We start from the raw sequence: 27,198 nt of genomic DNA, 5'->3' as shown, positions 1-27,198 counted from the left end.
CGCTGTACTCATGGATGTGTGTGTGTGTGTGTGTGTGTGTGTGTGTGTGTGAGACAAGCCGGTTGTGTAAGATACTACATGAATGAAAACCCCCAGGCTTCTTCTGAGTGGCTGCCTGATCCTTGATCCACGACTCAGAAGGGCCACGTTCTCCATCTCTTCACCCAACGGATCCGCCCCCAAAATAGGATGCAATGATACCTAACTGACATATACGACTTACGACATGAAACGATATTTAGAGCCCCCCCCTTTATTTTAGAACATACTACCTAAATATCTCGCTGTGAATTTGCTGAACCTACAGTTGGTTGAACTTAGATGCTCTTCACTTGCGGTGCTGTTTTTAGACCGGTTCTAATTCTGAGTGTTTTATGTACCGTATTTTCCGCACTATAAGGCGCACCGGATTATAAGGCGCACCTTCAATGAATGGCCTATTTTAGAACTGTTTTCATATACAGGGCGCACCGGATTATAAGGCGCATAGAATAGATACTGCAGTCAAACGTTTGACTGGGGTTGCGTTACGCCCAAGCTCCACCTACTGCGTTGCGTCACCTCTCCATCGGTGTTGTGTCAACTTCTCGTTGTCCAAGCTCCACCTGAGCGTTCTCACCGTCAACGTTCTACCTGCTCCACTGTCAAAAATATATATTTTTCCACCTCAAGTATCAGCCGTTCGTCATCCATTTTTGCAACAAGCGTCAAGGACCTGCGGTGATTCACAGCTGACTCGCGTGAATAGCAATTCGCAATAGCTGCAACCACGAGATATAGAGTAGTTAGCTACAAGCATTTTCAATCTGCTATTATCTCTATTAGTGGATTAACCGCTGTGGTGATTTAACAGCTGATAAAAATACATCAAGTAGACTACAAACAGAGCAAAACAACACCAGAAAACAACCAATAGGCTATCCAATTATAACCAACAACCAATATGTGACAGCTCCTGGTGAAATGTGCAACGTACTTTTTCAGTTTTTACACATGCTTAAACTACAGATTGTAAGCTTTCAAATGATGTGTCATACATTCAAATCAGAGAAAGATTGAACACCACAGGCGTATTTGAATGTTGGTTCACCTCAAACACTGAATGGGAGAAAAGTGACTCTGACCAAACCACAACAAACGCTGCTAGCGGCTAACAGCTAACAAAACACATCGCTACGAAGGTCTAAACTGTATTTTAATAACATGACAACATACTGGGAGAACATCGACATGCTAAAAACACATAACTACACATAACTAGATGAACACACAGTTCTTGCTTTTGAACACGAGCTAAAACGAAACTATGTTTACAAGTCAACCCTCCCTTACCGGTAGCCTCCGGCAAACGAGAATAATGAATCCAATACACAAATGATAAGTGTTTAGTGATCGTTAAACTGTTGTTTATTATATCGAGTGGGTACTTTAAAACTTCAAGTTGAAAGCACCAAGAATCTCACTTTGTTCCCTCGGAAACTCTGTTTAGTCTTCTTTACTTGGGGTCTTTATACACACACAAGTGGTGTGGGACTGTGAGTAAGCACAGTATACCGGTGTTTACTGATTACCGTAATGCTGCAAGCGGTGCGGCTTTGTAGTTTACCAGTCGTACTGAAACATTTTGACAGAGCGCCGTGTACAACCAGTATGGATCAACAAATTAACCAATTGATCCATATATAAGGCGCTCCGGGTTATAAGGCGCACTGTCGTTTTTTTTTTAAAATTAAAGGCTTTTAAGTGCGCCTTATAGTGCGGAAAATACGGTAAAAGGACATCCTGCTGGACTGCTGTACAAGCCATGATGTTCCTGAGAACCTTATTAAAGCTACTCATCCAGTTTCAAGTTTCATGTGAAGTGTCGGTTGGGCATCGATTAAACCTGTTATAACTGAACATCTCTCAAGAAAAAGCACAGAGGAGTCTGATATTGTAGACCTGTAGTGTTTTCACTATGAGGTCAAAGGTGACAGATTTCCTCTATTATTCGGATGCTGATTGATGTGTGTGTGTGTGTGTGTTTCCCTCCCTGTCCCCCAAAAGCTGGCAGCCAGAGAGACAGCTGCCCTTCAGCGATGTGAGACTGCCTCCGCCAGCAGACTACAACAAGGACATCGGCGAGGGAGAGGAGGTGGAGGTAGGGCAGCTACACACACACACACACACACACACACACACACAGGAGTTAGTGGGAGAGGAGGGGGAGGTAGTGCAGCTACACACACGCACACCCAGAGTTAAAAGAGACACACCTGATTCTGTGCTAATAAAGGTTTTGTGTTGAATACCGTGATTGGTTTATTGGTTATTATCAGTTGTATCAGCGCTGTGCAGGAACAAAAACATGCACACACACACACACCATTCCCCCAGGAGCTTGACTTGTGACCCCACCCCAGACTTGTAGGGCACTGACCACATTCAGTCCCCTACATGTCTGTCTGTCATATCATATCAATAGATGCCATTTAGCTGACGCTTTTACCCAAAACGACTTACATTGCAGTGAGTGCATACATTTTTCAATATATACGATCCCAGTGGGAATCGAACCCACAACCTAAACCTTGTTAGCGCCATGCTCTACCAACTGAGCCACAGAGGACCACAAAGGACCGCTCATAATCCCAGTCACTATGCACCGCTCCCCGCGATTCCATTCATAGCTGGAGATTACCCATGAGCTGGTGCCCAGCCAGAGATTACCCAGTGTCCCATTCACTGAGATGGGGGGGAGATTAACTGCGGTCCAATTTAGACACATGATTAGTCAGGATTCCATTTGTGACACTAGTGTCTCCCCCGTCCAGACAACCTCTCTGGCTTCACTGGCACCCCATCCCTGGATCATTGCCCCTTACTTTATGTATCAGAATTATTTTAATTTTATTTTTTCGTACCTGAAATTGACATTTATAGAATTGTGTTTATGTTCGGGTCCCTTGCCATTTTCCATGCCTCTTTCCCTCTCAATACCCCTGACTTAATCTCTGTCCCTTAGTTGTAACTCTCTCCCCTGTCTCTCTCTCTCATATATACGGCCCTCCCTTGCTGGCCTAAACAGTTCTGCTCTCTCTCTCTCTCTCTCTCTCTCCCATCTATCATTCTCCAGCCTCTCTCTCGTATACGATATACATGTCTCTCCCTCGCGGCCCTAAAGCGTTGTGTGTCTTTGCAGGTGTACTCCAGAGCCAACGAGCAGGAGCCATGCGGTTGGTGGCTGGCTCGGGTCCGAATGATGAAGGGAGAGGTGAGTCAGGGACTGGTGAGTTTGGGGTCGGGAGCACACTGGGGCCGGCATGGGGTCGGTGCTGGGGGGGGTCACAAGAGTGTGGGTGTGTGTGGGGAGGGGGTCAATGACATGGGGGGGGGGGGGGGGGGGGGGTGTCGGATGTCTAATTTGAGGAGGTAGTGGCTTTTACAGATTTTGGTGTTTTAGGTGTCTTATCTGTTTCTCTTGTTTTGAAATCCACCATGCTGTCATTTCTGTCACGTGCATGCTGTGCTGCATCGGTGTTTGACACACACACACACGCACCCCCCCCCCCCCCCCCCCTCTCTCTCTAAGATGGGATGGGATGTAAAATTGGATGTCCCCGTGCCAGACCTACTGTAATGTGGGTTAATTAGTTGGGTTAACAACACAGCATATGTGGTGTTTAGGCAGGGCCCCTAGGATCACTCCCAGTGTAACATGGCACTGTGGTGCCTGTGTGACACAGTCTGTCCAGAGTTGAGACCGGGTCACGGGGACAGGAGGTGTCGGGCCCCAGGAACTCGCCCTGTGTGCTCGCCCGGCTGTGTGAGGGGCTGTGATAATGGCCTGTAGGAATGTCCTGGGGTAGAGTGATGGTTTTAATTCTGGCCTTTGAGCATGGAGTGTGGTGTTCCATCTCTTACCTCTCGCTCTCTCTCTCTCTCCCCCCATCTCTCTCTTGCTCTCCCCTGTCTCTCCCCCCCCCTCTTTTCCTATGTCTCTCTCTATCTCCCACCCCCTTCTCTCTCTCCCCTCTCCCGCATGCTCTCTCTCTCTGCGAGTGGGCAAAAGAGTATTGGTTCATTTATCATATGAATGAAGCCGCAGTTAAATGAATGTTTAAAGCGAGGTGTCATTTCTTTATGATTTTACTTTGTCAAAGAAACCGTATAGTGGCCTGGGGTGGTCCAGTGGTCTAGCACCACGGTCTACAGTGCACACATATGCCCATGTCGGCATGAGTTCAAATACAGCCCATGCCCTGCTGACATGTTCTTCTCCTACTTTCCTGTCTGTCTTCACTATCTGTCCAATAAAATGGAAAAAATATGAGTGGGACTGCCCAAAAATATTTTTAAAAAGACACTGTATGACTCTTCAACACGACGGTGATCTAAGTAGTTTTGGTGATTTAGCATTTTGGTGATTTCGGGTTACCACACCGTAGTAATGTTAACTCCCGTGGTAACTGATTTGACGACCCCCCCCCCTATTATTCAACATAATTTAAAATCCAGGTTAGTCTTCTTCTTTTTTTGTTGCCATTTCTATGTCTGAGAACCCGTGTGTCTGTGTTCCACCCGTCAGTTCTACGTGATCGAGTACGCCGCGTGCGACGCCACATACAACGAGATCGTCACGTCGGAGCGGATCCGGCCTGTGAACCCCAACAGCCCTTCTACCAAGACCTCCTTCCACAAGGTCCCTATCGCCATCCCAGAGGACCTGAGGGAAATGTGAGTTTCTGACCCACACATACATACACATGTACATCTAGGTACATACATACATACATACACCCCCTCCACACACACGTACATATAGATACATACACACACCCCACACACATACATACACCCACCCACCCCACAGAAACGCACACACCCCCCACACACATACATACACGTACATATAGGCACATACACACCCCACACACACACACCCCACACATATACATACACACACAGAGTGTATGACCTGGGTCACACTGCGTCACCACACCAGCGTGCATGGGCTTCTCATTGTGGTGTCTGGCCCGGGCCTCCCTCTCCGCAGCCACAGATTGTGATTGTTATTGTTATTGTTATTGTTATGGTGATGGGCCGTAGAGCTCCTTCCATAACCAGACTGACCTCTGTGACCTCCGTCTCCCGCCTCCGGCAGCTGTGCAAACGACAACATCCACAAAGACTTCAGGAAAGCCATCGGCGCCAACTGCATCTTCTACAGCGCCGCCACACACGAGATCATCGTCCTGGTCAGTGTCCACCGCCGCCGGCCTCCTAGACCCTAGCTCCGCTGGGCAGACAGATCATCTCTGTGGTGTCTCGCTCTCTCTGTCTCTCTGTCTCTCTGTCTGTCTCTCTCTCTCTCAATCTCTGTCTGTCTCTCTCTCTGTCTTGTTGTCTGTTTGTCTCTTTCTCTCTGTCTGTCTGTTTGTCTCTCTCTCTCTCTCTCTGTCAATCTCTCTCATTCCATCTTTTCCCCTTCTTGTTTTCCTCACCAGTCTACGAACGAAACCACAGTCAAGCGTGCTACTCTTCTGAGCGACATGCATTTCCGCAGCATCCGTACCAAGCTTATGCTCATGTCTCGCAACGAGGAAGCTACCAAGCACCTGGAGGTATGCGCATGGCACCACATGCACACACACACTTCACATATCACACACACTCTTCACATATCACACACACACACACACAGACACTCACATGTCACTCGCACACACACACACACACGCTTCACATAGCTCCTAAAATCAATCACTCAACACAATAACGTAACCTGCAGGCCTTCCAGTCAAACAGCTGTAGACACACACACACACACGCACACAGGTGGTCACCTACCCCTCCCCCCCCCAGACGAGTAAGCAGCTGGCGTCGGCCTACCAGGAGGAGGTGCGTGTGAGGGAGGACCTGATGGGCCTGGCCATCGGCTCCCACGGCGCCAACATCCAGCAGGCCAGGAAGGTCCCCGGAGTCACCGCCATCGAACTGGAGGAAGAGAGCTGCACCTTCAGGATCTACGGAGAGGTGTGTGGGGGGTGGGGTGGGGAGGGAAGGGGGTGAGGGTGTGTGTGTGGCGGGGGGGGGGGGGTGTCTGTCTGTCTGTGCGCGCGCGTGTCTGGTTGCCACTGTATGAGTTTCTCATGTGAAGTAGGAATGACGTATTGTTTTCCCTCCAGACCCCAGAGGCGGTGAAGCAGGCCAGGGTCTACCTGGAGTTCAAAGAAGACTACTTCCATGTCCCCAGAAACCTTGTGGGTGAGTGGACGTCCCGTGCCTCACCACTGAGGGGAAACTCTTACACGTCAGGTCCCTTACAAGTGGGGGTAGCGGTGGCCTGGTGGATAGTGAGTTGCCCTGGTGATCAGAAGGTCATGAGTTCAAATCCCACCTGGGGAACACCACCACTAGTGTGCCCTTGAGTAAGGCGCTTAGCCCTAAATTACTTCTGGGAGACTGTCCCTGTAATCTGTAATTGTAAGTCACTTTGGATAAAAGCATCTGCTAAATGGTTGAAATGTAAAAGTCAGTCAGAAGCCTTTAAAAACCGAACCCTATAAAGACGTAGGTGTATTCTGCCCTGCAGAGGCTAACCGCAGTAACTACAAAAAAAATTATGAGTGAAATTGAACTTCTGAACATCTGTTTTATCTTGTGACAAAGTTTCAAGAGTTCAATCTTGCTCCATTTTAGAGAAAAGGGATATAAAGATGCAGTGTTGCATTTGGCTGGATAGTCAGTCAGTTTAAAGAACTTTAAAGCCATTTTACTCAGTTTCACTGTTTGTGTAGTTACTGCGGTTAGCTTCTGCAGGGCAATATTGTGCTTTCTCAATACAATGGCCGTCTCGGTGTGATTTGTACAACCCCCTGATTCTTCCACCTGATAATGTTGTCGTTTTTTATTTTTTTCTTCCTCTGGGTGCTCCTTCTTCTTCTCCTCCTCCTCCTCCTCCTCCTTCTCCTTCTCTTCTCACAGGCAAAGTGATTGGCAAGAACGGCAAAGTCATCCAGGAGATAGTGGACAAGTCTGGCGTGGTGCGGGTGCGGATCGAGGGGGACAACGACAAAAAGCTTCCCCGGGAGGAGGTAGGCAGGCAGGGGGCTGGCAGAGAAGACACTGCCCCCAACAAAGAGGTGAATGGAGCGCCCCGCCGCTCTCCCCCCCAAAAAAACAATCGTACCAGGGTGTATATATCCACCGATGAGCCAAAACAGTATGACCACTGCCAGGTGAGGTGAATAACAGTTGGTTATCTTGAGATAATGGCACCTGTCAAGAGGTAGCGATATATTAGGGAGCAAGTGAACAGTCAGCCGTTGAAGTTGAGGTGTTGGATGCAGGAGAAATGGGCAGGAATGAAAGACCTGAGCGACTTTGACATGGGCAAAATTGTTATGGCCAGACGACCGGGACAGAGCATCTCTGAAACGGGAAGACTTGTGGGTTGCTCCCAGTCAGCAGTGGTGAGTACCTACCAACAGTGGTCTGAGGAGGGACAAACCATAAACCAGCGACAGGGTGTTGGGTGCCCAAGGCTCATCGATGCGTGACCATATTAGGCATAACACCAACAGCGTATTAGGCAGGTGGTCATAATGTTTTGGGTCATCGTGTGTGTGTATACGATTTTTCCACTGTGTCCCATTTCACTGTGCTGTGTGTGTTGTGTGCCACCATTGTTTCTGACAATCTGACAGTCTGTCTGACGTTATAAGTTTCATGCACGTTGTTACCTATGTTGGGTGTGGCAGGGTGGGGGCTGGGGGGGTGGTTGGTTGGTTGGTTGGGGTGTCCATCCGTTCAGCTGCTGGTTAATGTTGTATGGTTGTGTTCTGTGTGCTTTTCTGTGGTTGTTTTCGCCTAAAATCAGATTTTGTTTACCCAGTGATTCACACCAAAAAAAAATCAAGTATCCGTGTAGAAGATGTAGACTAGTGCTGTTCCAAACGACTATTTTTCTAACGATTAATCTAGCGATTATTTTATCGATTAGTCTAACGACTAATTTATCGGTAAGTCTGACGCTAATTTTTGTGGTGTAAAAAAAAAAAAAACTACGTATTTGTCTCCACCTCACTGCTATGTTTAGCCAACTTGAATGCCAACATGGCCATTTAGAAGTCTGTCCATCACCACAACACATAGCTAGCTAACGTTACTCTCGCTGCTATGTTATGATTAGCTAAATTGATGCTAACATAGCATGCGAGCTACGAGCTAGATAACGTACAGTAGGTGCTCGCACCACAATGACAATAGGCTACCGTAGCTAGCCAGCTACATAGCTAACGTTACTAACACCAGAAGACAAGACATACGAACTGTGGTGAGGTACATTGCTTGTGTAACATTAGCTAGTAGCTATCCATTTTTCACTCATACACTTAATTGTCTCGCCTGGTAAAATAAAGGTTTTAAAAAAAAAAAAAAAACGCCATTTTGTTTATTTACGACTAACCGACGCATATTACGCAAACCGACGTATTGACGTAGTCGATGACGTCGACGACGTCGAATAATCGTAACAGCCCTAATGTAGACACTTTGTCTGTTGCAAAAAATGCTCTGACTTAATGTATGAATGAATGAAGACGCGTACACACACATGCATGTGCCCTCCACTCAAGCTAGTCCACCAGTACTCTCACTCACCTTCCTCCTCCTCCTCTTCTCTTCTTCAGGGCATGGTCCCCTTCGTCTTCGTGGGAACTAAAGAGAACATCAGCAACGCCCAGGCTCTTCTGGAGTACCATGTGGCCTACCTAGAGGTGAGGCTGCAACAACAACCATAACCACCACAAGCACCACCACCACCACAGTATCACCAGTAGAGGGCAGTAGTCTGCCTTCGACTCTGCTCCGTATCAGTCGTACCTCAGGGCCTCACAGTTCCAGCAGCGTCACCGCGGCCTGGCTGGATTCATCACTGTCCTCTCTCAGCCCCGCCGGGGCCCGAAGGGGAGGCTTTTCTCAATGTAACGTGGCAGTGAATGACTGGCCCAAGTCAATGGAGGACTTGTAGGCCATTTGAGAGGGGCAGACGCAGTATTCGTTGTAGGGTGGGTTTGGGGGGGGGGGGGGGGTGCCAGATCATTCCAAATTGGTCACTTGTCCCTCACACCACCCACTGTGAGAAGCTGCTGAGAGCGGCTAATTTTGCCCTTACCCCGTGTGCTTTTATAAATAGCCTCCTCACTCAAGGGTATAAGGGATTGGGTTGAGGTAGGGGTAAGGGGCTGGAGTGTAGATTACAGGATATCTGGACCCTCAACCCAAAATAACAGCCACAGCCAGCCCACCCCCCCTCCCTCCTTCACACCCATCTCAACCCACCTCCCTTAGGGCTCAGCTGTTCTATGTGGGGGCAGCTGTCGCATTCTGGAGTGACACCCACCCCCCCACCTTAGGAACTGCTGTCATTGCACTTTAGTCCAGCCCCGCGACGCCACCACTGATCCCACCCTCTACTCCCTACCCAACACCCCCCACTCCCTGCCCCCCATATACCACAAGAGCAGAAAAGAAGCAAATCAAGACACTTTTTTAAAAACTATTTTTGAGCTTGTCACTTCACAAGATCACGTCAAACTGCAGACTACGCCACACGGCGAGGTCCTGTGTCTGATCTGTTGCCTAGACGATGCTGATGAGCTCAGGCTCTGCCCAAATGTGACAGTCTGATAATTTGGTCCGCATGCCGGCAACCAATCAAAATGTTCAGACTTTTATATTGAAACACGGAACTACATTTCAACGTTGTTGAGAATCACAACACAAACTCGCTAGTCAAGCCAAAATACTGCAACGCAATGGATTCGGTTACAACAACGCGGAAATGTATTCAAATTTTTCGAAAGAAAAGTCTAATCATTACATCTAGGGATGCACGATATGCATTTTTTTCCTACCGATACCGATGTTTACCCGCTTCTCGTGGCCGATAACCGATATGATAACCGATATGAGAACAGATATAATTTCACAGTTGATAACCTGTAGTTCATGCACACCTGTAGTGAGGCTATGTAGTGAGCAAAGATTGATGATTTAATATTCCATAGTGATCTCACCAAATCTAACTTACATCACTATTGTTAACACAACAAAGAGAACACTTCTGACTCTTCAAATGTTCATTTATTATTTCCTCTAACAAACAGAATCTGTTATAGACAGTGCACAATGCTTTTTTTAGCCAAGATCTGGCCTCCTTTTATGAAAACAAAAAAGGCTCACCTAAGAGTAATTAGATCAAAAAAGTGTCAAAAATAAAGTGCATCTTGTCTATCCCTGTAAATTGAAAATGCATAAATAAAATATCAAAAAATAAATAAATAAAGTGCATCAGTCAATGCAAAAATAAAGACTTTTAAAGAACCAAAAGTTGTATAGAACTTTTACAGAAACTAGTGCCAAATGGCTGCTTAGTCTGCAGATAAACAGAATGACACAAGGCACATAGTAGGCTACACTAGTATGCTTAATAAAGCAACTGAAAAGGGCTGGGCTATGCTACTTTTAGTGCATGAGGATGAGGTAGGTTGTGATACTCATTACTCACTACAAATGCGTGTTCAATAGGCACAGCAGCTTTTTTTTTCGCGGCTAGGCTACTAGGCTACTAGTGCTTGATATTCCTTCCATACAGCGTGCTTGCAATGGTGAATCTTAAGGTGACTTATGAGATTCGTTGTGTTGTAACTCGTAGACCCTCCTCTCCGAACTTTTGTCGAACATGTGTTGCAAATTGCAAACGCACTATCTGCCTCAGAAACTCTGCAGAATGTCAGACACACCGGGGAAGCTCTCATGTTTCGCTGTCGTCTATACACTGCGTGCCTGTACGCAGGCGCAGCAGCATGAGCACGGAAACCGGAAGCAGAAATATTTACGGCTTCATATTATCGGCTAAATATCGGCTAAAATGTTATAAAACCGATAAATACCGATAAACATTAATTTCCCATTATCGGGCCGATAAATATCAGTGCCGATAATATCGTGCATCCCTAATTACATCGGATCCCGATATGAAGACCAACGCATTAGCAATGTAGAATTAATTGATATTCAATAATCAATCACGCTCTCTCGCTCGGTCGTAACATGTGTTACGTTATGTAACAGAACATAGGTACTGGGCACTTAATTAGGAACACCTGTACACCTTCTCATTCATTCAGGTTGTGTAATGGTGTGGGGAAGTGGCCTGGGGTGGTCCAGTGGTCTAGCACCGCGGTCTACAGTGCACACATATGCCCATGTCGGCATGGGTTCGAATCGGCCCATGCCCTGCTGACATGCCCTCTCTCCCTTCTTCTCCTTACTTTCCTGTCTGTCTTCACTAGATATGTCCAATCAAATGAAGAATATGAGTGGGACTGCCCCACTCAGAAAAAATAAATGGTGTGCAGGGCTCGACATTAAGGCTTGTCCGCTTGTCCGGGACAAGTACATTTTATGTTTGGACGAGTGGACTTCCTCCTGCAGTTGTCCGATGGACAAGTCAAAACAAAAAAACTAATCAATATGTATTAATATCTGCAAACATTAATTTCTCCTTCCGATCTGAATAGTAAAAAAAAAAAAAGCAAGCAAAGCGATGCCGCGCCTCATTCTCGCTGTTTCAGTCTCTCGTAGTTCGTTATCGTCATAGTTCGTCAATTCGCTCAGAGCGCACACTGCGTTCAACGTCATAAAGAGACCAAGTAATTTGATTGGACAAAAGGCATTCCATGAGTGCTGATCAGATTCCAGAGCGAGTTTACAAACGCAGCCATAGTGTTGTGGGTCTCCTGTCACTAGTGCCATTCACGTGAACATGCGCATATTCGCTTCTTCTCAATGCCGCTTATTTTCATGTAGATCGATGCGATCGTATATTTTAGGTTTGAAGTTTTAAGACCAGCACATCGCAATACGAACTTCAGAATGACACTAATGATAGATTTCTCAATTTGAATATAGGATACTATCCAAAGCATGGGCGTCACCACCATATATTTGGGGGGGGACGTGTCCCCCCCACCTTTGAAACAAGGTCGTTTGGACCCCCCCACATTTGCCATCAAAAATATGTTGCATGACTGGTCAGCGTTATTTTCATTGCTTCACAATCAAATCTGTTCCACTTTATGAGTAGGGGATTGCCCATATCCAGAAATCCACTCCGCGTTTTACTTCTGTTTTTAACACGGCAGCATCAGACACGCACGCAGATTCAAAACATTCAGACTGAGGCAAGACGATATTTAGATCATCCACCAAGATGGATATAAGGATTTTTTTTTCTAAGAAGAGAAAAGTAAGTCAAAGTCATCCAAGTTTTCCCGTGAGTGGCCAAACAGCAACATTGCGTTCTCCCAAGGTCAAACACAGCCAGCTTTTCTGATAAGAATGTTAGCACCTTATGAGACATTCTCTGTATTAGCAATAGAATTAGCATAGCCTACTAGCAACCAAATACGAGCTAGATCAGCTATATGGCACTAGCAGTTTTGTTAGGCATTACTAGTGCAGTTAGACATGTTTAAATGCAGAACAGACACAGGCGAAATATCATCAAAAGCACAGAATGGCGACAAACACCTCACAGTGCTTACCTGTCCTGTCATTATTGCATCTACTGCCCGTGTTCATTGCCCTGAGCATTTGCACTATTTAATTTGGCCATTGCACCCACCCAAAGAATCAATTTTGCATCTGATTGCTTGAGCTAGGGTTAAAAAATAAGAAGAAAACACCTGCTCCATTTATTTTTCTATTTCTAAAATGCTTGTGATTGTATTTTTTGTATTGATGATTGTATTTCTATGTCAAATGTTCTATTAGAGAAAAACAATATGAACAAGTGCTCAATGCATCCCCATTTCTCCTGATATAGGTGGTTGAGACAGTGAGAGTGAGTCAGAGGCAGGGGCAGCAGGCAGGGGCAGTGGAGACAGCTCTGTTGCTGAGGTAAGTGCTTAAAGGTGACAGGCAGTTAAGGAAAATTTAGCATTGCTTATTATTATTATTAAATATTATTATTATTATTAATAATAATAATATTTTCACAATCTTCTAATGCCCAGTCCCTCAGGCTATACCAACTTTTGCAAAGGCATAATTTAGCATGCCTGAAAGCATCAAAGTTTACTGTGAATTATGAAAATTGATAATCAAATTAAATGAATGGACAATTTCATTCTTATTTTAATTTCTAGGAACAGGAGACATTAGATACAGAAGAGAGGGAGGGAAACATTGAGAATGAAGAGAGAGAGACCCATTCTGATGGAGATGCAAGAGAGAGGGATGTTGAAAGAGGAGGGTGAGAGAAGCCAGTCTGAGAGAGACGAGGGTGAGAGGAGCCAGCCTGAGAGAGAGGAGGGTGAGAGGAGCCAGCCTGAGAGAGACGAGGGAGAGGATGTGTACCACAAGGCAAATCAACCTGACCCGAGAGTCATTCCACCCCAACGTCTGCTGAACAAGACTCTTACCTTTCAGGAAAAATGGTTTAGGGACTTTCCTTGGGTTCATTATGTGCCAAATGCTGGGGGCGTGTTTTGTTTCTATTGTAAAGAAGCATTCAAAAGGCAGGCAAGCCCTCTTGCGAAAAATGTGGATCTAGCCTTTGTGGTTTCTGGTTTTAAAAACTGGAAAAAGGCCATTGAAAAATTTCGAGCCCATGAAAATAGTCATGCACACAAAGTTGCTGTTACAACTCACACACACCTTCACAGGACAATAGAAACACAGTTATCATCAGTTAAGATGCAGCAGCAAAGAGAGGCCAGATCTTGTTTGCTGAAAATAATGCAATCAGTTTGTTTACTTGCCCGTCAGGGTCTAGCATTACGTGGACATGAGAGTGATGGGGGAAACTTTGTTCAGCTACTGAAGCTTAGAGCAGCGGATGATGAGGTTCTAAAGCGTTGGCTCAGTAAGGTTTGTCACCATTACACAAGTCCAGAAATGCAGAATGAGATGCTAACTATTATGGGCAACTCCGTTCTGAGAAATATATCAAAGGAAATACATGAGGTGTCCACACTCATGTACTCCATCATTATTGATGGAGTACAAGATTTGTCTGGGAATGAACAAGAGGCCATATGCCTACGCTATGTAGATAGTGATTTGCTACCTCATGAGGAGTTTTTGGGCCTCTATCAAGTCTCCTCAACAACAGGGAAAGAGTTGGATGTCCTCCTTCGATTGAACCTGCCCTCATCCTGCCTTCGCGGGCAGAGCTATGATGGGGCAGCCAATATGGCAGGTGGAGCTAAAGGCGTTCAGGCAGTCATAAAAGAAACACAACCTCTTGCTCTCTACGTTCATTGTGGTCCTCATTGCATTAATCTGGTGACTCAGACAGCCTGTAGCACAAGCACTATTGTGTCTGATGCGCTGGATTTAGTCCACAAACTTGGCAATCTGTACCATCTATCAGGGAAATACAAAACAATATTTAAGGAGGTTGCCCAGTCGGAAGCAGGGAGTTTCAGAACTCTGAGGCCCCTCTGCCCCACACGATGGCTCATGAGGGTGGTAGCTATCCAGGCAGTTGTAGACCAATACGAAAATATTTTGGTCAGTCTTGAGGAAATGGCACATGGCTCCTCTGACACTTGCATAACTGCAAGAGGGCTTCTGGAGAGGTTTCAGAAGGGGCAGGTTTTGCTTAGCCTGATTATGGCCCTTGAAGTTCTAAAAGAACTTGAATGTCTCAACCGCTCCCTTCAAAGCAAGACAGTGAGTGTCTCAGGGATGCTGGCTGCGGTTGATTGTGTGAAAAACACAATTCGGGTAAAGAGATGTGATGAAAAATTTCATCAGATATACACCAAAGCCTGTGACATGATCCAGGAGTTGGACATAGAGGCTATCCAGACTCCTCATATCCGGAGACCCCCAAAGCGCTTCACAGGAAATGCACCAGCATTTAGGCCTACCTCCCCTGAGGAGTTCTACAGGATAGAATTCTTTAAAATGCTGGATGTAGTGGAGATCCAGCTGACAAGGCGCTTTGACCAAAGCAGCTTCGAAACACTCAGTCTACTGGAAAGAGTGTTAATAACTGGAAAGGTGGAGGATGTGGATGTGGTCGTTCGTACCCAGAACTAGACCTTCATTCATTGGAGGTACAGCTAGCCATGTTCAAACTTCAGTATCCCTGCAGCACAGTCAGTGAAGTGGTGGATACACTGAGAGCTATGCTGCCAGAGGTTCGAGGTCTGTTCACTCAAGTAGAGGTGTTGGTCAGGCTTCTTCTTGTTGTGCCATGTTCCTCAGCAGAGGCTGAGAGAAGTTTTAGTGCCTTAAGAAGGCTCAAGACGTGGCTGCGCTCTTCAATGTCTCAAAAGCGCTTGAACAATGTGGCTGTTTGCCACATCCACCAAGAGCATCTTGACAAACTTGACTTAAAGGAGATTTGCCAGTCATTTGTGTCTGCAAATGACAAAAGAGGTCACACTTTTGGAGCCTTTGTATGATGTCTTATGTTCTAATTGTAGAAATCCTGCTGTATGCATGGTACAGATAATAGAGGAGAAATATGATTATAGGAGGAGATATGGAACATTTAATGAAAGGACAAAAAGGGGAATCTTTGAAATTTTGGGGAAAGAATGGAGTAAAAGCAAGTCTTTAACAGGTTGTATTGAGTTATAGTTGAATGTTCTGCAATGCACTGAAGAGGGCTACGTTTGATTGTAATAGGCTCTGAGTAGCCTAGGTACATATTTTATGTTTCCTCATAACTTTTTTTTCAATTTGTTGACTCAAAGTTACCTCATTCTTTTCTAATTCACTCTTTGATTATTTTTTTTGTTATAGTTGTATGTTCTGCAATGCACTGAAGAGGGCTACGTTTGATTGTAATAGGCTCTGAGTAGCCTAGGTACATATTTTATGTTTCCTCATAACTTTTTATTCAATTTGTTGACTCAAAGTTACCTCATTCTTTTCTAATTCACTCTTTGATTCTTTTTGAATCTTCATATTTAATAAAGTACCCAAGTGTCAGTGTCAGGCCTCTGTGAGTTAAACCAAAACATAATAGTAGTCAGTAATTGCAGACCATGCCAGCTCCAAGGAAAAACAAAGAAAGAGGGAGATTATTTGGGTGTAAAACGCACCAGAATGCAGGAAATTGAATCTACTATTTAAAAAATTTCGGGGGGAGGACCCCCAGACCCCCCAAAAAATAAGTGGCCCCCCCACATTCAAAAAGCTGCTGACGCCCATGATCCAAAGGCTAGCAAATAAGATTGCTTCCATTGGGGAGGGACTGTAGTTACATATTATGTAAAAAAATATGTAAATATTCCTATATATTCATCCCTTTTGTGGCCAATCTTAATCTAAAAGGGTTATGGTTAGGGTAATCACTGATTACCCCTACGTTTTTAAATAATTACAAAATATTGTTTAATGAATACATTTGAAAATGAAGGATACATCATTCTCAAATCAATAGTAGTCAAATGTGTTATTTGCATACACATACACTCACTGGCCACTTCATTAGGCACACCTTGGGTTTGGACCCCCTCTTTTGCCTTCAGAACTGCCTTAATTCTTCGTGGCATAGATTCAACAAGGTGCTGGAAACATTCCTCAGAGATTTTGGTCCATATTGACACTATAATATCACGCAACAGCCCGTCTGGCACCAACAACCATGCCAGGTTCAAAGTCACTTAAATCACCTTTATTTCCCATTCTGATGCTGGTTTGAACTTCAGCAGATCGTCTTGACCATGTCTACATGCCTAAATGCATTGAGTTGCTGCCACATGATTGGCTAACGTATTTGCGTTAACAAGCAGTTGAAAAGGTGTACCTAATGAAGTGGCCGGTGAGAGTATAATATATTATTATTCATATTATTGCTTTTTCAAAATCTTTGGATTTGGACAAGTAACTTGAGCTCTAGGACAAGTAAAAGATAAGTTCACTTGTCCGAAGGACAAGTACCTGAAAAAGCTTAATGTCAAGCCCTGGTGTGGGCAATGTTTTCTTGGCACACTTTGCGCCCGTTAATACCAATCAATCGTCTCTTGAATGCCACAGACTATTTGAGTATTGTTGCTGACCATGTGCATCACCTTCATGGTTACAATGTACCTATCTTCTAATGGCTAATTCCAGCATGATAATGCACCATGTCACAAAGCAAAAGTCATCTAAAACCTGTTTCATGACAATGAGTTCAGTGTTCTTCAGTGGCCTTCCCAGTCACCGGATCTGAATCCGCTATAACACCTTTGAGATGTGGTAGAACGGGATATTCGCCGATTGAAAGTGCACCTGAAAAATCTGCAGGAATTGCGTGATACAATCATGTCATCATAGACCAGAATCTCAAAGGAATGTTTCTAACATGAATTGAGGCTGTTGAGAGCAAAGGAAGGTATTAGTATAGTGTTCCAAATAAGTGTTTCAGTGACTGTGTTTCACTCACCGAGCACTTTATTCTGGTCCCTGATGACATGATTGCATCGTGGGTTTCCTGCAGATTTTTCAGGTGCACTTTCAAGCTGTGAATCTCCTGTTCTACCACATCTCAAAGAAGTTCTGTTGGGTTCAGATCCGGTGACTGGGTGTATGTTCTATGTACCTATGTATTCTTACATGTACCATCTCTCTCTCCCTCTCTCTCTCCGTCCCCCCCACCATACCAGGAAGTGGAGCAGCTGCGTCTGGAGCGGCTGCAGATCGACGAGCAGCTCCGTCAGATCGGGGTGGGCTACCGGGCCCCCGCTAACCGGGTCGGGGGCGCCGGGCCTGGGGAGAGGGAGAAGGGCTACCTAACGGACGAGAGCAGCAACTCCCTCCACACCTCCCGCACCTACGGGGGCCGCGGGCGTGGCCGCAGGACCCCCAACAACCAGTACTCTGGATATGGTGAGGAGAAGGGAGGGGAGGTGGGAGGGTGGGGTAAACTACTAGATTGGCGGTTCAAACCCCGCCTGGCCACATGTCGAAGTGTCCTTGGGCAAGACGCTGAACCCCAAAGCCTTGCATGGTAGCTTGCCACCATTGGTGTGTGAATGTGTGTGTGTGAATGGGTGAATGAGAGGCCATTGTAAAGCGCTTTGGAGTAATGTGCTATATAAGGCAGTCCATTTACCATTCATTTGGGTGTGTGTGCGTCACACACAGGCACTAACTCCGAGCAGTCCAACGCCTCGGAGTCAGAGGACCTGAACGAGCGAGACCAGCGGCCCCGCGGCGTGGGCGGAGACGAGAGGGGCTCCCGCCGTGGTGGCGGCGGCAGGGGCCGCGGGACCAACGCAGGAGGGCGGGGCCGCGGAGGACCCAGCTCCAGGCCGTCCAACTCCATCAGCTCAGGTAGAGAGTAGGGATGTGCATAACTCTATTTATTTTATTTTCCGAATACTAATCGGTGGGTGCTATGAACGAATAATAGATTTTTCGATCTGTGCCGACATTCACAAAGGCAGCCATGGATCATCGGCAAGAAATCAGTTAATATAACGCCCCAAAAAACACCTTTAACAGTGAGAAGAAGAAAAAATCTGGTATTAGTCCTCATGAATTTCTCCTTCTGAATAAATAAATGAGGCTAACAACAATAATGCAGAACAGAAAAAAGCCATGCCGCTAATACCGACAGTCGCATTGGAGCGGCGCCCGCATTGTATAGCTGTTCAGCCTCAGACTCTCAGAAAACAGGGACCAATTACCGTATTTTCCGCCCTATAAGGCGCACTTAAAAGTCCCAAAAAAAAAAAAAACGACAGTGCGCCTTATAACCCGGTGCGCCTTATATATGGATCAAAATGTAAAAATTACATGACCAATATTTTTTTTTTAATAATAATACAATGTTTCAGTACGACTGGTAAACTACAAAGCCGCACCGCTTGCAGCATTACGGTAATCAGTAAACGACGGCCGCCATCTTGGAATCTCCGCGAATGCTATGCTTGTGGTGGGTTAACATAATTCACCCCCGGAACTAATAGTTGGGAGTATTGTTCCGTACGGAGGGTTAAGTGGGTGGTACTGAGTTTTAGTTCCTGTTTTAAGTGTGTGATAACAACTGGTTCATGTCTGTCAATAAACGTCTAGCTGTGACATTTAATACGCCGCCTCCGACTCCCGTCTCTCGGCACTACATGCTATTGTTATTCTATCATGTGCTCTGAATGGATGCCGTACTCACCCAACTGTTCAATTCGGACACTCACACCGCTTGCAGCATTACGGTAATCAGTAAACACCGGTGTTGTGCTTACACAGTCCCACACCACAAGACCCCAAGTAAATTAGACTAAACAGAGTTTCCGAGGGAACAAAGTGAGATTCTTGGTGCTTTCAACTTGAAGTTTTAAAGTACCCACTCGATATAATAAACAACAGTTTAACGATCACTAAACACTTATCATTTGTGTATTGGATTCATTATTCTCGTTTGCCGGAGGCTACCGGTAAGGGAGGGTTGATTTGTAAACATACTTTCGTTTTAGCTCGTGTTCAAAAGCAAGAACTGTGTGTTCATCTAGTTATGTGTAGTTATGTGTTTTTAGCATGTCGATGTTCTCCCAGTATGTTGTCATGTTATTAAAATACAGTTTAGACCTTCGTAGCGATGTGTTTTGTTAGCTGTTAGCCGCTAGCAGCGTTTGTTGTGGATGAACCAACATTCAAATACGCCTGTCGTGTTCAATCTTTCTCTGATTTGAATGTATGACACATCATTTGAAAGCTTACAATCTGTAGTTTAAGCATGTGTAAAAACTGAAAAAGTACGTTGCACATTTCACCAGGAGCTGTCACATATTGGTTGTTGGTTATAATTGGATAGCCTATTGGTTGTTTTCTGGTGTTGTTTTGCTCTGTTTGTAGTCTACTTGATGTATTTTTATCAGCTGTTAAATCACCACAGCGGTTAATCCACTAATAGAGATAATAGCAGATTGAAAATGCTTGTAGCTAACTACTCTATATCTCGTGGTTGCAGCTATTGCGAATTGCTATTCACGCGAGTCAGCTGTGAATCACCGCAGGTCCTTGACGCTTGTTGCAAAAATGGATGACGAACGGCTGATACTTGAGGTGGAAAAATATATATTTTTGACAGTGGAGCAGGTAGAACGTTGATGGTGACAACGCTCAGGTGGAGCTTGGACAACGGGAAGTTGACACAACACCGATGGAGAGGTGACGCAACGCAGTAGGTGGAGCTTGGGCGTAACGCAACCCCAGTCAAACGTTTGACTGCAGTATCTATTCTATGCGCCTTATAAGCCGGTGCGCCTTATAAGCCGGTGCGCCTTGTATATGAAAAAATTTCTAAAATAGGCCATTCATTGAAGGTGCGCCTTATACTCCGGTGCGCCTTATAGGGCGGAAAATACGGTAAATGTTTTTACTCGCATCAAAACCTGAGGAACACTGGCCGCCAGCGTTAGAGCCCATGGCTATTTCACCTTTCTGCAACGTTACGTTTGACGCCTCTTAATAGCCATGTCTGCCTCCAATCTCTTTCTCCTTCATAGAGAATAATTACTGAACTATATTAATATTATGCTTGTGTGTGTGTGTGTGTGTGTGTGTGTGTGTGTGTGTGTGTGTGTGTATTGTGTATATTGTTTTTATGATTAATGCAAAAATTACAACAAATAGTGCTACAGAAGCGACATTAGTTCTGTCTGTTAATTTGTGTTTATTTGAATGGAAAGGTCCTAATGTTACAAATCGACTCGAATAATCGATTATTCTGTCCCATCCCTAGTGGAGAGGCGCAGGCGTTAGAAATTTTAGCATTGGGTTTAGAGGTCCAATATTGTTACTGGTTTGACTGAAGTGATCAGCTCTGATGAGCAGAATTGTAACGTGATGTGTCTGTCTCTGGTGGGGTTGTGTGAAGGGGACACCGTTTGGGATGGTAATAAATCCTCACACTATCTCTCCACATCTCCCTTCCTCCTTCCCTCTCTCTCCACCCCTCTCTCTCTTTCTCCACCCCCCCCTCCTTTCTCTCCCCCCCCCCTTCCTCCCTCTCTCTCTCCCTCCACCCCATCCCTCTCTCTCCCTCTACCCTAGTCCTGAAGGACCCAGACAGTAACCCGTTCTCCCTGCTGGAGGGCGAGGGTGAGCTGGCGGGGGACACGGACGCCAGCGAGGGCGTGGCGGGCGGAGACCGCAGGAGGCGCTCCCGCCGTCGTCGTAACGACCAGGAGCCCAGCGTGATGGACTCCGCCGCCACCGAGTCAGACGGCCAGGCCGGCCCCAGCGAGAATGGACTGGGTGAGCAGGGGCGTGAGGGAAGGGACAGGGTGGCCATTTTGCTTTTAAGTCAATTCACAATTTTGATCAAAGCTTTTGTGTTACTGTTACATGGTCCAGTGGTGTAGCACAAGGGCCTACAGTGCACACACACACACACGCCCATGTCGGAATGGGTTCGAATCCGGCCCATGCCCTGCTGACATAGCCTCTCCTCCTTACTTTCCTGTCTTTCTACACTCTCCCTCTCGAAGAAAAAGTATGAGAGTGGGACTGCCCACTGTATGGATGTGATGTACCGATGCCAAAGGTGTGTGTGTGTGTGTGTGTGTGTGTGTGTGTGTGTGTGTGTGTGTGTGTGTGTGTGTGTGTGTGTGTGTGTGTGTGTGTGTGTGCGCGTGTGTGTGTGTGTGTGAACGTGTCTGTGCGCGCTGGGGATTGTGTGTGTGTGTGTTTAGTTTATTAGTTTATGATGTCGTGGACAGTCCCCATTAATTAACTGTAACAACAGTAAATGGAGCAGCTTTAGCCTACATGGCTAATTTCCAGCTGTAGTCCCCGGGCCAGTTGACAATAGGCTCCCTAAAATAAAATACATTAGTTTAAAAAATTACAATTGCAGCAAACACAAACAAATGGAGCAGGACATACAAACATATCAAGCACAATTGGAGCAAGCACAAACATGCCGGGGAGACAAGACAGTCAAGCACAAATGGCAGCAACATCAATACAGTACATGAGATAAGAACAGTACAAAGGGGACAAAGGAAGAGCAAATAGTCATAGCAATATACAGACATAGCAGCATACAGACACAGCAACATACAGGCACAGCAGCATCCAGACATTGAAGCACACACAGACATATGCAGGCGGGTAGCAAAGATAGAGGTGTACATACAACACACACTTCACATCTGACAGAAATTAATGTATGCAGTTATAGTTATTGCAAAGCCATGCCTTAAGGTGTGTTGTGAAGGTGGAGTATGTATGTATATTTTTTATGTAGGTAGGTAGTGAGTTCCAGTTTTGTATTGCTATAACAGAGAATGATAATTGACCAAATTTACTTTTCCTAAATGGGACTAGAAAGTCGCCTCGTGTGGTACTTCTGGTGCTCTGACTGGTATTGTTACGTTGGGTTATGAATGAGTTAAGAGGAGGAGGAGCAGTGTTATGTAAGACTTTGTAGACCAGGCAGGTGTTTTTGTATTTGATCACATCTTCCCAGCTCAGAAGTTTACGGTTATTTAGGATAGTACAATGATGAGAGCTGTTAGGCTTCTGATCCAGGACTTTAAGGGTTTGCTTGTAGAGAATGGCTAGTGGCTTTAGTGACAAGCTGCTAGTTTGGCCCCAACTTGTCAAACAGTATGTCAGATGTGACATAATCATGGCGTTCATGTATAATTTGGCAGCATTAAAAGTCATTACATTTCTGATATATTTAAAATTGGTTAGGCTAAACTTCACTCTTTGGCATACTTTCTTAATGTGTGTTTTGAATGACAGATTGGAGTCAATAATGATACCCAGATATTTAAATTGTGGCACAATGCTAATATTTTTACCTGAGATTAATATATTGGACACAATGTTACATTGTCTTTTAGTAAAAAAACATTCCTACAGTTTTATTTACGTTAAGTTGAAGGCATGAACGGTTCAGCCAATTTGTGATCTGATCCATAGCTGTGATGAGTTTGGCAGCAGCCAGATGTTTGGTCTTGGCATGCACATGTGTGGTGGCCTGGGAAAACCCTTCACATGGTGGCATTTTGACATTTTCATTTTTTTATATTTCCATAAATTAGAAGTTATCAGCTATTCATAACTGGTTGAATGACCGAGATAGCCCTTTATTTTAAAAAGTTATGAGCATTTTAATGTATCATGTCAAAAAAAGTGAAAGGTGATTTCTCCCCCTTTCTCCTCTGGGTCGGGGGAGGAGCCTATGCAGATCGGCCGGTCTCGTTTGTCTGCTTGTGATGCGGTGTTAGTCTGCTCGCCTCGTCGGTATGCGAGGGACAGATCCAATTTTGTGTGTCTTCTAGTTAAGATGTTATTACTTTATGCTTATATTGTGAGCATCAGTAAACTGGCAATAACACAGGTGGAAGTATCGTCTCTCCTTTCGCTCATGTGTGCGTGCGTTGCTTAACTGAGAATGAGGAAATGAGGAAATGAGAATGACAATGACCTTGTTTCTCTAGCAAACTACCCACCACAAAAACATAAAAATAAGTACTTTCTCTTTTGTTTTCTTAAAATGTTTATTCACCATAATGCAGGGCTTGACGCTTACCTTTTCCCCAGGTAGCACTGTGCTACCATGTTGAAACATTTTGTAGCACACCAAGAATTTCAGTAGCACAATGAAAATTGCGCAATTTTCGTCAACGACAACAAATTATCATAATCATAACATATCAAAATGATCATAACCGACTCTTGGCCGTAATAAAAATGGAGACTCACACAATGTAAAGGGGAAGTAAGAATATTAATTTCAGTTGGCCCACGGTTCGGTATGAACCTCGGTTTTTGGGTCACGGTTCACGGTTCGCAGGTTTTTTTTTTTTTTAATGCTACTACTATAAAGTACTAACTGTTACTTTATTTTGCTTATACTTATGGAACTTTAACATTTAGACACATTCCAGAATATGACTGGTAAATTGTATAATATAAATATATATAAACAAAAAACACTTTCAAATGTAAACAAATTACATAAACACTTTCAAATGTGACGTGTTGTGGATTGGAACTACGGATCATAAGCTTTCAAATGATGTGTCATACATTGAAATCCGAAAAAATATGAAGTTAGTCATTTGAATGTTGTTAGACGTCAGGCACATATAGGGTTAACCTCTTTGTAATGAAACCGGAAGCAGACGCTGCTAGCAGCTAGCGGCTAACAAAACACAGCGCTACGAACTATGAGAGCTGTATCCCATATACCCATTATGCGCATATAGGACTCGCGTGAAGCATTTCTGCGACACGCGTTTCTGTTCACTGTTCTCATTCCCTCATCGCTTATACACATACGTTTGACTGCGCATGACAGTAGTAGTCGCACTGGTGCGATTGAATGTATTTCCAAGTCGCACAGAAATATATTCACTCGCAAATGCGACCAAAACAGTCGCACTGTCGAGCCCTGCCATAATGTAGTATGGAGTTCAAAGTACTAGAATACCACATAATATCAAAATCGCGATTTCCATCTATTTTTGCTCTTTGCCACGAACGAACGCCAGCGACATCCGACGGGTTTTCCCAGGCCACCACACATATATTACGGTGTCATCAGCATATAATTGTATTTCGACATCAGGGCAGACAGATGGCAGATCATTAATGTATAGGCTAAACAGAGGCGGGCCGAGCATTGATCCTTGAGGTACACCGGTGCACAGGTTAAGAGCTGATGAACGGTGGTTGTTCACAGAAACATGTTGACTTCTACCAGTTAGGTATGACTCAATCTATTTGAGTGCTAATGAGGAGAAGTTAAAAGCAGACAGTTTGGCAATAAGGACCTTATGGTTGACTGTGTCGAAAGCTTTGCGAAGGTCTAAAAACACAGCACCAACAACACCTCCTTTGTCAACCATTGCTCGGACCTTCTCTAAGAAGAGACAGTTAGCTGTTTCAGTGGAGTGATGGGCCCTAAAGCCAAACTGCATGGGATGGAGATTAAATGGACCATTATTTAAGAAAGAAACAAGCTGCTCTGATACCCACTTCTCGGCAACCTTGGAAATCACAGGTAAAATGCTGATTGGGCGATAGTTGCATATGTTCTGGGGGTCATCTGACTTAAATATGGGAGATACAATTGCGGTCTTCCAGGTACTTGGAAGTGTGTGTGTGTGTGTGTGTGTGTGTGTGTGTGTGTGTGTGGTCAATCTTCCAAGTCTCTTCACCTCACACCTCTCCACTCCCTCTTTGCGTCTCAGACGAGGATGGCAGGCCCCAGCGCCGCAACAGAAGCCGCCGCCGCCGTAACCGCGGCAACCGCCCTGAAGGAGGCTCGGCCAGCCGCGACAGACAGCCAGCGGAGAGCGGTGAGTGTCATGCCGTTACCTTCTACGCGACCTTGTGGACCCTAACCTAACCGCCATGTCCACCACACCATGTTCTGTGTGTGGAGAAAGTTGACCCGTCAGTCATTGTGGTAGAGGTACCAGGTAACTGGGGTGGGGTGGTTTACCAGGTAACTGTCTCTCTACTATATAACCCTCTGGGTGGTTTTACTGCTCTTGAGTGGACTGATGGTTTTATATGCCCTAGTATTATTATTATTATTATTATTATTATTATTCACTGTTCTTTGAACTGTGTTCCCAGTGACCGTGGCAGACTACATCTCCCGGGCAGAGTCCCAGAGCAGACAGAACCTGCCCCAGAAGGAGATGCACGCTGCCCCTGAGCCCAAGGTACACACACACAAACACACTCTCCACGATGTTGGATTTAGTGACCAAGGCGAGTGTTTGCATGACGTGAGTCTTTTTTTTTCCTCCTCTGCTCTTTTCTCAGGAGAACGGGAGCAGCGCCAAGAGAGACGAGCGCACACCCTCCAAGCGTTCCCCTAGCAACGGCATGGCCACGCCCAGTGAGACCCTGACCCTGGTCAACGGAGTCTCGTAAAGGGCTTAGCCGCGCCCCATAAAACCCACGTCTAGAGCAAGACTTTATGGCAAACTCTGTCCCTGCTTGCATTAACTTAAACCTTAAAAACAGATGAGTGAAAAATACCTGACAAAATACCTGAATTCATACCACGAGAGAGAAATGTACAAAAAAACGACAAAAGCATCTACTTAAAAACACACGTAACTGTGTATGTTATCCTATCTATCAGTACTTAGTGCTTATTTAAAAACTAGCTTGCCAGAAAAGAGCTGGTGGATATGACTTGATTTATAAGAAATACTGACACACAGAAACAGGACGAGACTTTTTCTTTTTCTTTTACTTTTTGGGGAAACGGTTCTCTTCTTCCTTTTTTCTTTTCTTTTCTTTTTTCTTTCTTTTTTTCTTTCTTTCTTTTGTTATCACTGCTTTTGGACTTGTGGTGGCTCGCCCAGTCAGACAGACGCGTCTCTAAACAGTGTTCAGTCCAGAGGAGAGATGATAGCTAGGCTGGAGAGAGGGTAAGGTGGCCTCAGGGTCCAGTAGTCAAGGAGCACCCTGAACCTTGGGGGGGGGATAGTGGTGATGGACAGAAGGAAAGAAATGGAATTATTGATAGACATTGTGCCTTGAATTTAAAAAAGAACAAAAAAAAAACGTTTAGTTTAGTTTTGTTTTTTTTCGGTTTTAGTTTGTTTCATTTCACAAGAGGAAAGGGGGGAGATTTTTCTTCTTTTTTTGTTGTTCCGAGGAGAGAACAGACCAGTATGGAGGGATAGAGGAATTAAAGGAGTGCAGAGGTGTTACTGTGATAAGAGGAACAGAATGATAGGAGTGACTGACCAGAACAGAAAAGTCTGGTGCCAAATGAGAAATTCAAGGCGCTTGTCCTCAGTAAGAGTGGACTGGACAGCGTTAGGGGCTGTGTGTGTGTGTGTGCGCGAGTGTGTGTGTGTGCGAGTGTGCGTGAGTGTGTTTGTGTGTGTGTGTGTGTGCACAGTTGAGAGAGCTGGCGACCACAAGATTGGAAATCGGGAGGGAGGAGTAACAAATTGTTGGAACGTAGCCCTGGGTAGGTCACAAGGCGAGGCCACTCTCTAGGACGGGCCGGATGGTGAGGTGGTTGTCTCCCCCTTGCTCTACTCTGGAGTGGCCAGGGCTGTCCCTAAGCAGCCTTACAGACAGACAGTACTGACTGACCCAGACAGACAGACACACAGAGATTGTGGACTTAATATGTGGATGTTAGACTTATAAGGTGAACTTCACAGTGCCTCTTTCTACAGGCCCACTTGCTGTGGTATAGGG

The 27,198-nt window shown here is 45.2% G+C and overlaps 1 protein-coding gene across 1 annotated transcript in view; it reads left to right on the top strand.

Annotated features, from left to right (window-relative positions):
• The window catches only part of LOC308169217 (RNA-binding protein FXR1-like), a gene marked incomplete at its 5' end in the record, with an annotated part of 30,784 nt that extends 3,586 nt beyond the window's left edge, over window positions 1-27,198 (top strand). Inside the window, 15 exons of the mRNA XM_080543890.1 lie at window positions 2,047-2,140; window positions 3,182-3,253; window positions 4,568-4,716; window positions 5,144-5,237; window positions 5,487-5,603; window positions 5,845-6,015; window positions 6,168-6,246; window positions 6,967-7,124; window positions 8,673-8,759; window positions 17,661-17,883; window positions 18,142-18,330; window positions 21,052-21,255; window positions 25,212-25,319; window positions 25,603-25,691; window positions 25,795-27,198. Of these exons, the coding sequence (XP_080400016.1) occupies window positions 2,047-2,140; window positions 3,182-3,253; window positions 4,568-4,716; window positions 5,144-5,237; window positions 5,487-5,603; window positions 5,845-6,015; window positions 6,168-6,246; window positions 6,967-7,124; window positions 8,673-8,759; window positions 17,661-17,883; window positions 18,142-18,330; window positions 21,052-21,255; window positions 25,212-25,319; window positions 25,603-25,691; window positions 25,795-25,905 (1,945 nt within the window). The 3' untranslated portion in view covers window positions 25,906-27,198. The remainder of the gene's footprint in view (window positions 1-2,046; window positions 2,141-3,181; window positions 3,254-4,567; window positions 4,717-5,143; window positions 5,238-5,486; window positions 5,604-5,844; window positions 6,016-6,167; window positions 6,247-6,966; window positions 7,125-8,672; window positions 8,760-17,660; window positions 17,884-18,141; window positions 18,331-21,051; window positions 21,256-25,211; window positions 25,320-25,602; window positions 25,692-25,794) is intronic.

The sequence above is a fragment of the Nansenia antarctica genome, assembly GCF_963989245.1.
Source record: "Nansenia antarctica genome assembly, chromosome: 13".
Lineage (NCBI taxonomy): Eukaryota > Metazoa > Chordata > Actinopteri > Argentiniformes > Microstomatidae > Nansenia > Nansenia antarctica.
The sequence above is the reverse complement of the archived record's forward strand: the minus strand, read 5'-3'. Positions and strand labels throughout refer to the sequence as shown.